The sequence below is a fragment of the Rhipicephalus sanguineus genome, chromosome 9 (genome assembly GCF_013339695.2).
Source record: "Rhipicephalus sanguineus isolate Rsan-2018 chromosome 9, BIME_Rsan_1.4, whole genome shotgun sequence".
Classification (NCBI taxonomy): Eukaryota; Metazoa; Arthropoda; class Arachnida; order Ixodida; family Ixodidae; genus Rhipicephalus; species Rhipicephalus sanguineus.
In genome coordinates, this window is record NC_051184.2 from 95,837,309 (window position 1) to 95,852,255 (window position 14,947).

The 14,947-nt window shown below is 49.2% G+C and overlaps 1 protein-coding gene across 1 annotated transcript; it reads left to right on the forward strand.

The window, feature by feature from the left end:
• The first annotated feature begins 7,091 nt into the window (after nucleotides 1-7,091).
• On the forward strand, nucleotides 7,092-9,115 carry LOC125759858 (uncharacterized). The gene is made up of 2 exons (XM_049419285.1): nucleotides 7,092-7,331; nucleotides 7,471-9,115. The coding sequence occupies exons 1-2, from the start codon at nucleotides 7,179-7,181 to the stop codon at nucleotides 8,974-8,976; spliced, it is 1,659 nt and encodes a 552-aa protein (XP_049275242.1). The 5' UTR covers nucleotides 7,092-7,178; the 3' UTR covers nucleotides 8,977-9,115.
• Nucleotides 9,116-14,947: the final 5,832 nt, after the last annotated feature.

The following is a 14,947-nucleotide window of genomic DNA, read 5'->3' on the forward strand; positions in this document are numbered from 1 at the left end:
ACAAGGATCCATTCCCCAATCATGGAAAACGGCCAAGGTAATCCTCATTCCAAAACCCGGCAAGCCGTCCAGCCTGGCCAATCTCCGTCCCATTTCGTTAACATCGGGAGTAGGCAAAGTTATGGAGCACGCCCTCCTTAACCGTATAAACTCCTATCTTGAAGACACTAACCGCCTACCCCCACTCGATCATCGGCTTCAGGGCGCACCTCTCAACCCAAGATGCTATGCTTCTACTCAAACACCAAATCCTCGATGGCAAATCCCGACACACGAAGGCGATCTTGGGACTCGACCTCGAGCGCGCCTTCGATAACGTCGCGCCACCTCCACCATCCTCGAACGCATATCACTACTCAGCCTTGGCGAGCGCACCTATAACTACGTTCGAGACTTTCTATCCAACAGAAGGGCGTTCCTCTCGGCAGGGGACATTCAGTCGGAAGAACTCGCTCTTGGTGCCGCGGGCACCCCGCAAGGTTCCGTCATCTCCCCAATGTTGTTTAATCTCATCATGATCGGTTTTAGCACAGGAACTCCAGAAGATCGACGGTATTGAACACACCATTTATGCCGACGACATTACGATTTGGGCCGCGAAGGGCAGCGACGGCGAAATCGAAACCGCTCTGCAAAACGCGATCGATACCGTCGAAACTTATCTCCGAGGCACGGGACTCCGATGCTCGCCCAGCAAATCGGAGCTTCTCTTATATCGCCCAACGCTCCGTGGACGCCCACCGCTACGCTTTACGCACAACGCTACTACGAAGAAATCCAGCTCACACAGGGAACGGTGGCACCATACCCGTGGTTTCCACCATCCGGGTCCTTGGCATGACCATCGAAGCCAACGGTGCGAACTCAACGGCTATCTCCAGATCCTCCGACAGACGGCCAACACGTCGCGGCTGTTTAAAGCGGGTGACAAACCGAAGGAAGGGCATGAAGGAAGAAAGCCTCATCCGCCTCGTTCACTCGTTCGTTATCTGCCACATCACGTACGTCGCCGCCTTCCATACCTGGTACAAAGCAGAAAAAACTAAGCTGGACATCATCATTCGCGGAGCCTACAAGCTTGCCCTCGGACTACCAAACAACACCAGCACAGAACTTCTTCTCCAATTAGGACTCCATAACACCCTCGACGAATTAATCGAAGCGCAGCGTCAGGCTCATCTGGAGCGCCTCACCCTCACAGAAACGGGTCGGCACATTCTGACTAAACTCGGCATCACCTACCACCGCCAGCACGGAGACAAACACCCAATCCCAGGATGTATCCGGGCTAGGCTACATGCCGACCCCATCCCCAAAAACATGCACCCTGAATACAACAAGGAACGGCGGAAGGCACGGGCCGCCTCCCTTATCAAAGCTTACGGCGACACCACAGGCGTCACCTTTGTCGATGCAGCTGAATATCAAGACGGGCACCGCTTCGCAGCGGCTACCACCCAAGGCGGCTCGCTCAGACACGCTGCCAGCATCGTAACCCAGAACGCTGAGACTGCCGAAGAGGTGGCCATCGCCCTGGCCGCCCTCGACCCAGACTGCGACACCATCGTGAGCGACTCCCGCACGGCAATCAACAACTATATAAAGGCCGTATCTCACAGCAAGCATTACGCATCCTACACCACGCCCCTCACTCAGCAGATAACCAAATCACGCTCGTCTGGATTCCAGCACATGCCGGCGACGTTCATCCGCACCTCACCAACCTTAACGAGGTCGCACACTCCGTAGCACGAGGCCTGGTCAACCGTGCCGGAGACAGCGCAGGTGTACCCGCGGAACGCGATCGCCTCACCAGCTACAACGACATCACCAAAGCATTTTACCTTGAAAGAAGAACCTTCCCCACCCCTCATCACAAGCTAAACAGAGCGCAGGCAACCACCCTCCGCCTGTTACAGACAAACAAGTACCCGTCACTACATCGATACCACAAGATATACCCAGACATTTATCCTAACCACACCTGTAAGGTATGCAAGACCCAGGTCGCTTCGCTCCCGCATATGCTGTGGGAGTGAACACCGGGACCCTCTCGTCGAGATGGCATGCCGCCCTGCGCAGCTCCCACTTCGACGACCAGCTTTGGGCGACCCAGCAGGCCCGCGAGGCGGCGGAGAGCAAAGACCTCGACGTCCCCACGTGGGAGGCCTAGGCCCAGCCAAACAAATTGCTGGTCTCAATAAAAGTTTATTCCTCCTCCTCTGAGTCCGAGTGAGTCCGGTTGAGGAAAGTTTTGGTGAGTCTGTGTGCGAGTGAGCTCTAAGGGCAAAATATATTTCATGAGTGAGTATGAGTGAGCTCCACATTTTTTGCCGACTTATGAGTCTTGATGCACGGAAGGTTCTTTTTTCTATTGCAGCTAGTTTGATCACTTGTAAATAATTGTAGTCGGACGCTCTCACGTCATCGGGATCATTTCCAAAATGTCCCACTCGTGGCGCACGTCATGTGATACATTTAGCTTAATTTCTCGGTAAGCAGGGCACTGCTGTTGATTATATTGCCGTTTTAGCCGTTGTCTTACATTGAGCTTTCACTCTGACATAAATTGTTATTTGCCTTTAGTCCCTTTAAAAAAAAGTCACTCGGTCCCATATGCATGCTCCTAAAACGACTCGAAGCGAAAGCCATTATTTTCTTTTCAGTCAGTTGTGTTGTTCTCCCTCCCCTCCAAAAGCTTTCTGCACCTAAAGCGGTATTCACACGAGGGAAAAATCTACGTGGGGGGGGGGGGGGGAGGATTGCGGATCACGTGACAGCGACGTCTCTCACAATCGCACAGAGCAATCAAATTCAGCAGGCCTTGGGCGCATGTTCCCAGACGATCGAAAAAAAAAAGCGGCATCTTCGCTAAGTTTGGCGTACTATCGACTGGTATGCATGGCGGATGCGCGAAGTTTTGTAAGAAAGAAGACATGGAGTCTTTAACCCAAAGAATGCAGTTATTGACACTTTCACGTGGACACAAACGCATCGGAGCTGGGAATTAGACTAGTTGTAAGGTATAAAACAGCGAGCATGCAGAAACTCAAGGTTATTATTTTATGAGGTTTTATGCGCCAATAAAATGTTTAATGAAGAGAAAGGAGGAGAGGTCGGCCTGGAAAGTGGGTTTCTAGGCTGCTACTCTTCACTGGGGTAAGGAGAAAAGGGAGAAAAAAATCCCCCGCACGTCCCCGAAGGGGATCTTGAGGAAATGCGAATGCATTTGGGTGCACTCGATGAGTGTGCGATTAATTAATGAAGAGAGACGAGAGTGTGCACGTAGAGGCGTAATGCTCGAGTTGCATTGTGTTACACTTCGTCCTAGTGGTATCGTTGCCGCGGGAGATTCGACTTCACCGACTTCCATCGCTATCAAGACACCAAAGCGCGCGCTCCCTGCATGATATAGTATATAGGTCCGAGCGCGGAGAGGAGGAGCGTCCGAGCTCTCTCTCCGCCGAGCGAGCTCCGCGATGCGAGCGCCCTCACCGGTACACTCCTCCTCTCCCTTACCCTCCGCTGCTCCGCGATGCGAGCGCCATCACACGCCCGCGCGCTCCTCCTCCCCCTTACCCTCCGCAGCTCACCACCTGCTCCGGTTGCCAGGCGCGGCGCGGCTGTTGCTAGGGGCGAGGAGGAGCGCGCGCGGAGAGATCTGTGCGCACGCCGGCCAGGGACGCAGGACGCAGGCCAGGGACGCAAGAAATGCATACGCATTAAAAAAAAAGACGTATGTATGATGATAGGTTACTGTGCATAGTACAATGAGCATGTGCATAGTACAACGCACTGCCTGACGCGGAGACATGTACTACGCATCTAAACCTGCCTCGCTTAGAAACCTTAATAGGCACTCAAAACTGCGTTGAACGCAGTCTACATGTTCCCGGCAAACTGGCAGCACTGTGTAAAAGGCTCGTATCTCGGGATTCCGTTACCGTGACTTTGCGCTTTAACTCGAGCCCGCAGCGTCTTGGTAGCTGTCCTCGTGCTGAGGAAAGCCCAGGCATACGTGACACAGCACCATCCCGGCAGCAGATACCAACTCTTACCGACGAGAGACACGAATGCATCCTCCGCCAGCTAGGCCTGGTCCCACCACCTCCCACCCAACGCGGAGATCGTAGCGCGTCTTGCGCGCTCGCCCGCTCGCCCGCGAGTTTGGTGACTAATGTACCGTAACAGTGCTATATAAGCCGAATGGTGCAACCTCGAAGCAAGAAGTGGATGACACACGAAGGAAACCGGCGCAATGTACCAATGGCAGGTGATACGAATCTTGTTCGAGAGAGCGAGGTGCATAGCAGCGGCTGCAGATGACACGAGTGTGCCGTTGTGTCGTGCCACGTGGCGCACACAGCTAAGCGGGAGAGCACAGTGGGGAGAAGTCCGAGCAGCACCCACGTGGTTCTCCACTTGCACTGCCTGGCAGTGTTTAGCTGACGGCGCACGGGTGTGAGAGCCACCTCCACTCCGAAATGGCTTGGGTATTCTGAAAACAAGCTTGCTAAGAAAGCCACCGCCGGTAGGCGGTGGCTTTCTACCACCAAAAAGGCAAAATGGTTAGAGATTGAGGAACAGTTAAACAAGGAACAGATAGGTGTTTATGCGGTTACAGAAACACACCTTAGAGGCTTGGAAGAGCCACCACATATTGACAATTATATTTGGGAAGGATGTAACAGGATCACATCAGAAAGGAGAGGTGGGGGTGTTGGAATGCTAATTCATAGCAGAACAAAATGGGATAGAGTGAAACAAACGTGTTCAGAGCACATATGGGTTTCGGGCACAGTAGGTGGAAAGAAAACGTGGCTAGGTGTAGCTTACTTGTGGACGGGGAATAACTGCAGATAAAAGAATCTGGAGATAGTGAAATGCATAAGCACCGATATTAAAGAATTTGTTCATATATATTTAGAGCAAAAATCCATTGTGCAGAAATTAGTCGAGGCAAAAATTAAAGGTCAAAGTGAACGCTGGATGACAGAGATTCGGGAAAAAAAGAAGGGCCGCGCCTAGGATATTTTGGAGCCACCTAAAAGCGCTGGGTAGGAAGTCTGTCACAATGCAACAACGTTTGGCAGATGAAGGAGGAAATCAATTGGAAGGGTATGAAGAGGTTACATCCGAAAGATAACAGCCGATTCGTTTAAAAAGGTCGCCCAGGGGATTCCCCCGGTGAGTAAAAGTACGCAAAGGAGTGCAACCAACGAAGATGTAGTAATAGAGAATTTCAATTGGAAGAAGGCCGAAGGAAAAATTCCTAAGCGCACTACTCCGGGCTTAGATGGGGTTCCCGTCAGCCTCATTAACGAACTCGGACATAAAACTAAGAAGCACTGCTGACAGGGCCGTACCCAGGAATTTTTTTCGGGGGGGGTTTGCGTGTAGAACGGCTGCCATTTTTTAAGATTTATACTGGCTTATTTTCGTGAATAAAACTAGTACATCGCTTACTTGTAATAATTCGATGGTACTTTTCAATTATTTGTACCCAAATAAAGAAATTGGTATGTCAACCTCAAATTCTGGTTAAATCAAGAAATAAGTTTGGACAATAGCACCACCAAAGCCGGGGACACCGCGACCAACGGCTCCTGATGAAGTAACACAATGTAACCGCGGTACAAAAACGGTATGTATGTGTTACAAGCTGCCACTCTAGCGTCGCCAGCGCGAAGTCTGTGACGGGAATGGCAGCAGGTTAGGTCGTTCCGTACGTAAGCAGAGACAGTGAAGAGATCAGAGACGTGTGAGGGGAGGCGAACCAGAATGTGTAGGTGCCATGCCACTCACCTTCCTTGGGCATTGCCCAGTGGTAAAGGCGTCACTTTGCCCAGCGTTGACTGTAGAACAAAGGTCACTTGGAGTTGCACTGCGGCCACCATCATTTCCCGGCGGCGCATGGGTGTCCTGCTTGTGTTCGTTCTCAGGTGATTCATATAAACCGGTGCATTCTCCTGAGTCGCTACAGAAGTTCGGACGCGCTTGGCTTTCCACTAGTGCTGAGGAGGGCGAATTTTTATCCTTCGAAGGAGGCGGTTCTTCTCCGTCTGCTTCATCGGTTCGAACTTTCTTGAAGTAAGACGCAAGACTCCTTTGCTTCGTTGTTGCAGAGTGTCTTTTCATTTTGCTGCCGCAATCCTGTGCACGCACACAGAAGTGGCCAGTGGCTCCAAAAAGACGTTTGCGACTGCTTCGACTGCCTGGCGTGAACGGCGGGTGATGTTTTCTTCCTCTCTTATCCACTTTACAGTGGCTGGAATGTAGAAGTGTGATGAACGCGCCGGCTCCCGCGTGGCGCATGTGTTTTCTGAACGCCGCTACAGCTGGTGTGCATGCAGGCCCATTATTGTACTCCAGCTGCAGCAAACTGGATTAACGCTACTTAAAGACCTTTTCACAGAAGACTCCATGGGCACTGCATACTCCCCTTAATATACGTGAACCCCCAAGAATGCACTGCCGAGACATTTGCACTCCCGTGGTACAGTCCAGAAAGGAGGTGTTGCTCCGTTCCTGTGAAAAAGTCACCTTTTCACAGACGGCTCCCTGGGCGCCTGCATAATTCTCTCTGGGCTGCGCTAATTAAATAGCCGTGACCCCCCAAAAATGCACTTTGTAGGCTGTGACGTCAGCCTCTGTACTCCCGCGCGCAGCCCAGCTTGGCGGCGTTTTTTCTCTCCTGTGAAAGTTGACCGCTGGTGCCGGATTGTGTGCCGGCTGTATCCTCGCTTTGTGCGCTTTGTAGGGAGGCGCATATACCTTCTGTGTACAGAAGAGGTAGATTTCCTTGCGTGTGGTTAAGGTTGTTCGAAGTTGCTCGGATATGCCAGTCTTTCAGTAGATGTCATCTTCGATGATTCGTTTCGGTGGCGAGGACTACAGTTTGAGAAAAGTTTACCCTGCAGCCTGCGTCCTCGGAATGCGCCGCTTAGGGGTTTCGTCAACACCTCAGGCCTGCGCCCTCCGCCGTGACGTCACCACCGGCCGTCCTACCGGTCCAACACCTTCTGACCGGTCCCGTCATGCATTCCCGAATTCCCTCTCGCTTCAGTGGTGACGGCCGGGCTGCATGTGTGTTTTTCGCGAGTCTGCCGAGCCATTTTCTTTGCGTTGTGTTTGCAGTGAATTTTGCAGCCGGAATTTTATTGCACGAAGCTTCTGACATGCCCAACAAGTGTTGTGTGCCGGCATGTTCAAGTAATTACAAGACCGGGAAGAAAGTTCAAGTATTTTCATTCCCCAAGGATGAAGTACAAAGGAAGAAGTGGCTCAGTGCTATTCCAAGAAAGGATTTCTTCCCGACGGAAAACAACAAGGTAAGAGCAAACTGGATGTCACCATTGCATCACACTGATGGTGAAATCATACTCATTGTAACAGTTCGCGATGCGCTTGTGCAATGTTTAGACGCATTGCGAGGTTCGCTGACACTCTGCGACTGCTGTTGGTATGCAGGTATGCGCATTGCATTTCACCGAGTCATGCCTCGAGAACAAGTCGTCCTACACGGATCCTATGACAGGAAGAGTGCTAGAGGTTTCACTGAAAGTACCGCGCCTGCGTTCAGGATCAGTGCCCACACTGTTCCCAGGATGTCCTTCGTACTTGTCGAAGGATGACCCCTCTCCGAGAGAATGCCCGGAAACGAAAAAAATGCGCCGAGAAGCGGCTGACCTCGCTCGTGCCATCGCAGAATCGGAGGCTACTTATCGCGATGAAGAAGCGAAATGTTGTTTTTCTTCGCTTCTTGAGCTTATGGAATGTTTGAAAAGCGCACCTGTGCCAAATGAGTGGATTGTAATTCACCGCCCAAACTGTTCCCTGTTTTTAAATATTGTCGATGAGAGCATGCCGATGTTGCGGTCGTCTGTTACTGTTTTCAGCGACCTGAGTATCAGTGTATGTTTTCATGGTACCAAATTAAGCCGTATAGGTGATTATGTCGTGCCAGAAAGCATTGGGAATGTGAATGTCCTGTCTGCCATCTTAAGTAAGCTTCAAAGCATCCTCGATGAAAAATGCTCCTCAGAAGGTCTTTGTGACGTAGTCGTTAGCCTTCTTGAGCAACTTGAACGAGATGCCATTGACAGTAAGAAACGGATCATTCGGTTCTTGCGAGAACAAGTGGCGTTGCTTGGAAAACAGCGGTTGCAGTATTCCTCCGAAAGTATGGTGGTTGCTTGCATACTGCATACCATATCTCCACACGCCTACAAATTTCTGAGGGGATCAGGTTTTTTTGCCATGCCGCATCCCAGTACTTGCCGAAATGTCTGCTCCTCGTTTCACTTGTCACCTGACACCGAGTCAGCGAGTCAAAATTTTCTCAGGTACATAAAACACAGATTTAAACAATTGCAGCCGTATGAAAGTGCCGTGGTTCTCATGCTCGACGAAATTCACATCCAGCCTTTCTTTGATTTTAAAGGTGGAAAAATTTCAGGGGCAGCAGCAAACAGTGAAGAGGCCGCTACGTCTGCTCATGTGTTTATGCTGCAAAGCATGCTGAGTTCTTTTCGCGAGGTCGTGCACATTCTGCCTGCACGAACAATGAATGCTCACTGTCTTCATGCTGTCCTGAAAAATGTAATCATTGGCCTTGAGCAAATAGGTTTTAAAGTTCTTGCAGTAGTTTCAGACAACAACGCAATAAATCGCAAGGCACTCAGTATGTTTTCAGATCCGCCAAAGCTGAGCATCGTCTACCCAAATCCAAAAGACGCAACACGACCTATGTTTTATGTTGTGGATTCTGTGCACTTGTTGAAATGCATCCGAAACAACTGGATAAATCAAAAGAATCTTGGGACAAACCTATATTTTCCAATGTTCGATCTCTCAAACAACAGTGTCCATCCCGACTGCATACAGTGGGCATCATTCAAAGATCTTCGGGAGCTGCACAAGCTAGAGGCTTCTCAGCTTTTGAAATACAGCTATCGCCTTCTTCAAAGGCGCTAAATCCTAGCAACTTCGAAAGGCAGAATGTTAAACTAGTTCTACAAATATTCAATGCTTTTGTGGCTGAGGCACTGGATGCCCACTGCAACTTTCATGCTTTATGGCATGCCAAAGAAACAGCAAATTTTATCAGGATAGTTCTCCGTGGTGGAAGATTGTCAACGTTAAAACACCTCACAAAGGCTATCACCACAGAGATGTTTATGAAGAAGCCAGTTTCGTGCCCTGAATGGTGACCCTAAGCGGAATTTCTCGATGCATTTGTCACTTGGTTGGATGTGTGGGAATCCTACAAACACGACAACGGCATTCTCACGACGAGAAACTCAATCTGCTCTAAGGCATTCCGCCTATGCAATACTTGAATTCACCAAGTACTGCCTTGTCGAGCTTCGTTATAAATATGTCCTGCTCGGCAAACTGCAGACAGACGGCCTCGAAAACCGATTGGCCAGTACAGGCAAATGGCTGGTGGTCATTACCACATCAGCATTAGGCAGCTGTACGAGAGTGAAGGCAGGATTCGCCTACAAAATACTCTTCCTATAATGAGCAGTGACGATTCATTGACGAGGCTCCTCCATCAGCAACAGCCACAAATCAACAGGACTTCAGAGTTACTGTCAAACCTGAAGACCTTGACAGCTTAAGCACACGCGTCGCTGTTTTTGCTTATGTTGGAGGCTTTTGTACTAACTCTGTGGTGAAAACGTTGAAGTGCAACTACTGTCAAGAGAACCTTGTTGCTGAAAGCTGCGATGCTGAGTGCGATGGTGACGCTAATTCTTTAGTAGCAAATCTCAATCGAGGTGGCTTGAAATTTCCGAACGCTTGTGTTGTGACAGTAGTGATGCACACTGAAGTTGTTGTTACAAAGTTGCTCCAGAATGAAACAAATGCCGCGGGCTTTCTGCAGACACGAAATCACAGAGCTATTGTTGAACAGCTTGTGAAGGAGAGCCTGCCAGCATTTGAGGAACTGGTGACCTGTGCGAATGGGCACGAACCAGATTTGGTAATAAATATGTTGATAAAATGTGCAACAAATGTTATGCTAAATAATTATTGCAAAGAGAGGAATGACGCAGCTGCTGTTGCTAAAGCTGATGCGAAAGCTGTCGCAAAAGCACGGAAACTGAAAACTGTTGCTCCAAAATAAAGTGCTCATGTATCATATTTGTAATTTTTATTAGTATGTTCATTTATTGTGTTTTTGATTATTGCTTCGTGTCCTTGTTTCGTGTGTAAATGTTGAATAAACTAACTCTTACTACAGGAAGTTTCCACGTCAATATTTTGACAAGTTTCTTATCAGTTCCAACACCCTCCCTAGTTGTCTTTGAAGACATTCAGACGCGAGAAAAAACAATATTGCTGAGAATAACTATTCGCGTAACCGCGTATGATATCGCGATACAACTGCTTCACTGCGAGAGGAGTGCCAGAAGCGGCGCGCCCCCGCAGGACCGGTCGGACGGCGAGTGATGACGTAGCTGACGTCATGTCACGTGAGGCGCAGGCCTGAGGTGTTGGTTTCTTCGTTCCCTGGCAAATTTGCGCACGTCGTGTTGGTGTTGCCGTTGCTGTCGAACTGTTTACCTTCACAGAAGGAGACGCGCTTTTCGTAGGAACCCAAAGCCGACACGTGCGGTCCGCACAGACGGATAACTTCTCCAGCGGCAATGCACAAGGAAAGCATCTGGAATCAATAAAGGAGCTGCTACGGGGTGAAAGACGAAGGAACGCGAGGGCGAAGTGCAAAGCTGTACAAATAGGGCAGGTGCGGGGGAGGGAGCGCTGAGGTGTTCTGGTAAAAGGGTAGGTTTGAAGAAAGGAAGAAGAGGGAAGCAATGCCAGGAAAGTTGCAGTGTAACTTTGGCAGCTGGTGGTCGCTGTGAAGGCGTGTAAATATTTTAGTATCACCCGAAAAGTTAAAGCATCAAAAAAATTTCGGGGGGGGTCAGAACCCCCTCAACCCCCCCCCCTAGTTACGGGCCTGACTGCTGAAAGCCGTAGAAAAGTGCTTACAGGAGAGGGAAATACCAGACAGTTGGTGAAAAAGTAGAATGAACTTAATCTATAAAGGCAGGGGAGAAAAGGATAACATTCGCTCGTATAGACCGCTAACCATTACATCGGTGCTATACAGGTTGCCGATGCAGGCAGTAAAATTAAAAATAGAAGCGTGGGTAGAACAAAATGATATTTTGGGAGAACTTCAGAATGGATTTCGAATCGACAGGCGGTTAGACGATAATCTGTTTGTTCTTACCCAGAAATATCGAAAATAGAAAACAGGCCCTTATACGTAGCTTATTTAGATATCACCGGGGCGTATGACAACGTTGATCAGGAAATTTTGTGGGATATATTGAAAGAAGTGGGCATAGGGGACGACTGTATACAGCTTTTGAGGGAAATATACCGAGAAAATACAGTTTGTATAGAATGGGAAGGAATAAGTTGCAAGTACAGCGTTGAAATTAGCAAGGGGCTGAGACAGGGATGTCCTTTGTCCCCGCTGTTATTCATGCTGTACATGGTGAGGATGGAAAAAGCGCTAGAAGGTAGCAACATTGGATTTAATTTGTCACACAAACAGGTCGGCACGATGGTTGAGCAGAAGCTTCCAGGTCTATTTTATGCTGATGATATTGTCTTATTTGTGGACAGTCAAGATGATATACAGCGACTGGCAGATATATGTGGAAGGGAATGTGAGGCTCTAGGACTAGGATTTAGTGCAACAAAATGTGGATTGATGGTATTAAATGATCACGAAGACCATGCGGTCCTAATACAGGGCCAAAAATACCGAGGGTAACGAGTACAAGTACCTCGGAGTATGGGTAAATGAGGGGAATAGATATATGGAGGTACAAGAGAAAGCATCGGTAGCAAAGGGAAAGAGGAATGCTGCAATTATGAAGCACAGAGCTTTATGGGGATACAATAGGTACGAGGTGCTTCGAGGGCTGTGGAAGGGTGTGATGGTCCCGGGGCTTACATTTGGGAACTCAGTGGTGTGTATGAAGTCAGAGGTACAATCAGGAATGGATGTAAATCAAAGGACGGGGGGCCGCCTCGCGTTGGGCGCTCACGGGAAGACGACAAATGAGGCTGTAAAGGGTGATATGGGATGGACAGGCTTTGAAGTGAGGGAAGCTCAGAGCAAAATGAGATTCGAAGAGAGGCTGAGGAAAATGAAGAAAAGTAGATGGGCAGAGAAGGTTTTCAGGTATTTGTGTAGAAAAAGCGTTGACACGCAGTGGAGAAAAAGAACTAGGAGGCTCACCAGTAAATATACGGCTAGCAGTGCGGGCGATATGGCAACAAGGAGCATTAAGCGGAAGGTCAGAGAGGCGGAGAGGACTTATTAGATGGCAGCGATGGAAAAGAAGCCGGCTCTGAGTAACTACCGAAAGGGAAAAAACGAAATAAGGAGGGAAAGGTTTTATGATAATTCAAGGGGAAGCGCTTTGCTGTTTGAAGCAAGGTCGGGCGGCCTTAGAACGCGTTGTGATAAAGCGAGATTCAGTAACGAAGAAGAACAATGCACATGTTGCGGGGGAACTAAGGAAACGATGGAACATGTACTGATTGGATGTGGCGATATTCACCCAGGTATACGTGTGGACACGAGTCTACATGAAGCCTTGGGTTTTAGGGACAACAATGGGAAGCTGAACACGTCCGCGATAGAAATAAGTAAGAGACGGTTAGAGTATTGGTGGCAGAAAAGTAGATATAACGTACAAAAATAAATAACGGGGAAAAATAAGGTCATTCTGCCTTAAGAGGCAGAGAGATGGACCGTGAATTTATATTTTTTTGTATAATAACATAGATTTAATCAGTGTAGATAAGGTATTAAGCCAACTTGAAACAAGAAATTTTTTTTTTCTTCGAGCCTGGTGGCAGACATGTCACCGCCCCGTTATAAAGGGGACGCTCATAGCATCCATCCATCCATTCCTTTCTACCACCTACCACCTGGCTTACTACCACCTACTACCGGTGGCTTTCTACCGCCTACCACCGCCTACCGGCGGTGGCACCAAGTGTAGCTGGTGCTGTAAGTAAACCTCGGTGCAGAGCATGTGCGACTATACGGGGGTCACTTCGCACCGTGGCAAAGTCAAACAAGAAGGGCGCCCTGCCACGGTGCTGGGAAACATCCCCCGAAGGGCACGATTGCCCCTGCCCCAAGGCGCCCCAATAAAGGGGGCATGTGCTACCAGGACTAACCCGGTCCTTCTGCCGTAACAGAATGATAAGACCATCTACGCCACCATCGGGCGTACATGACAGAATGGTAGTCGAACGCCCCTACAACGAAGCCACCGGCTTAGCAAAGGTCTTCTTACGTCCCTGCCACCTTGTAAGCTTGTGGGGCTGCAGTATACCCAGGAATTCGGGACATCGCTTTTAGTTCCCCGTTTTCACACCACGTGGCGTACGGACGTTCAACGTTCAAGATTCGCCCGATGGCGCTTGGCGTAGACGCGCGAATCGAGAAAACCACAATACATAAAAAAATTGGCCGCGTATCTGCGTGCTTCGCTGCAAATGTCGTGTAAAGACGATAGAAGAGGCGCTGTGTGAGATATGGACGCCATCTGGCAATACGTCGGGAAACATGAGTGCTGTGTTGCGTGCTGGTAGTCCCGGCGCAGCAGCAGGCGAAGACCGGCGGTGACCAACGCGACCGGCGGGGACGCCAGCAAGCCCGAAAACGCGGTTTGGCGCGAAGTGCTGAAGCAGAGAAACGTCCGCACTCAACGAGTACTCTCCACACACTCTTTTATTTACACGTCGCCTGGGTAAAACAGGAACGCCAGAGCGGCGCCCACAACCGGCAGCCTGAAGGCCGCCCACAACGCTGCTTTTTCATTTTTTAAATATTTTTTTTCACCTTCTTGGCCTTCTCAAAACTAAAGTTTTTCAACACCAACCCATGGCATTCGTACAGTGCAATACAGAACCGAAACCGAAACACACCCATGAGCTCGTGCGAAGGGCACGGAGGAAGGCAAATTTCAGCGCAGTCGCATTTTCAGCTTTGTTGAAACAGCGCTCACTAGACGACGACGAAGTAAAAGAAGGCACAGGACAGGCAGCGCCTGTCCTGTGCCTTCTTTTACTTCGTCGTCGTCTAGTGAGCGCTGTTTCAACAAAGATGAACGCATACCAACTCGCTGAAGCTTCCATTCTTATGCATTTTCAGCGCAGCTTAAGAAACTAGGGTCCTTAAAATTACGTATGTATGCATTTTCTATTAAAGGAACACGCTACCTAATACTTACCTAGTGATGTTGCACGTCAGATATGCATGATATTTACTTTTTGATCGACAACGTTCACAGTATGAACAGCCGTACCAGTTCAAGACGGCTGGCCCTTGGGCAAGTGGTTCAACTTTGGCCGAGTGGCTGAATCGAGGGACGTGCCGACAAACAGAAAGACAGACAGAAAGACAGACCAAAATTTCTGCGTTTAAGTTCCCCAAGAAAGACTATCGTCTTTAAAAAAAGAAAGCATCAAGACCATATGCGCTACAATCAGCGAGCAGAAACCTCAATCGACGAGTGACAATCGCTACGCATGCAACGAGCGGCCGGTTGGGCTGCTCGACCCTGAATCAGCATTCCCGTTGCAATGAAAGGGTGCATACAAGTCACTTGGCTTGATAACGACGAACTCTCGAAAGAGCGTACTGCCCTTTTTCTGCTCCCCTGCCTGTTCAATATATTTCGTCCGATTATATTTTTGTTGGCCCCCACGGGTTTCTTAAAAGAAAGCAAGAACGCCATTTAACGCTGCTGTTTTTGTAATGTCAAAGAGCTAACTTCCAGAAAATACAAGCTTGGGAGGCTGTGATGACGATCGCGGGTCTCAGAATGTGCAGACACAGGCTTGACGTCCCTAACGTCTTCTCACGGTAGTGATGGAAATAATAGTAAATTTTTAA

Bases quoted from the DNA above. Each gene is read 5' to 3' on its own strand.
- LOC125759858 (XM_049419285.1), top strand. From the start codon at position 7,179: ATGCCCAACAAGTGTTGTGTGCCGGCATGTTCAAGTAATTACAAGACC. The intron at 7,332-7,470 runs GTAAGAGCAAAC...GTTGGTATGCAG, and splicing joins TCCCGACGGAAAACAACAAG to GTATGCGCATTGCATTTCAC.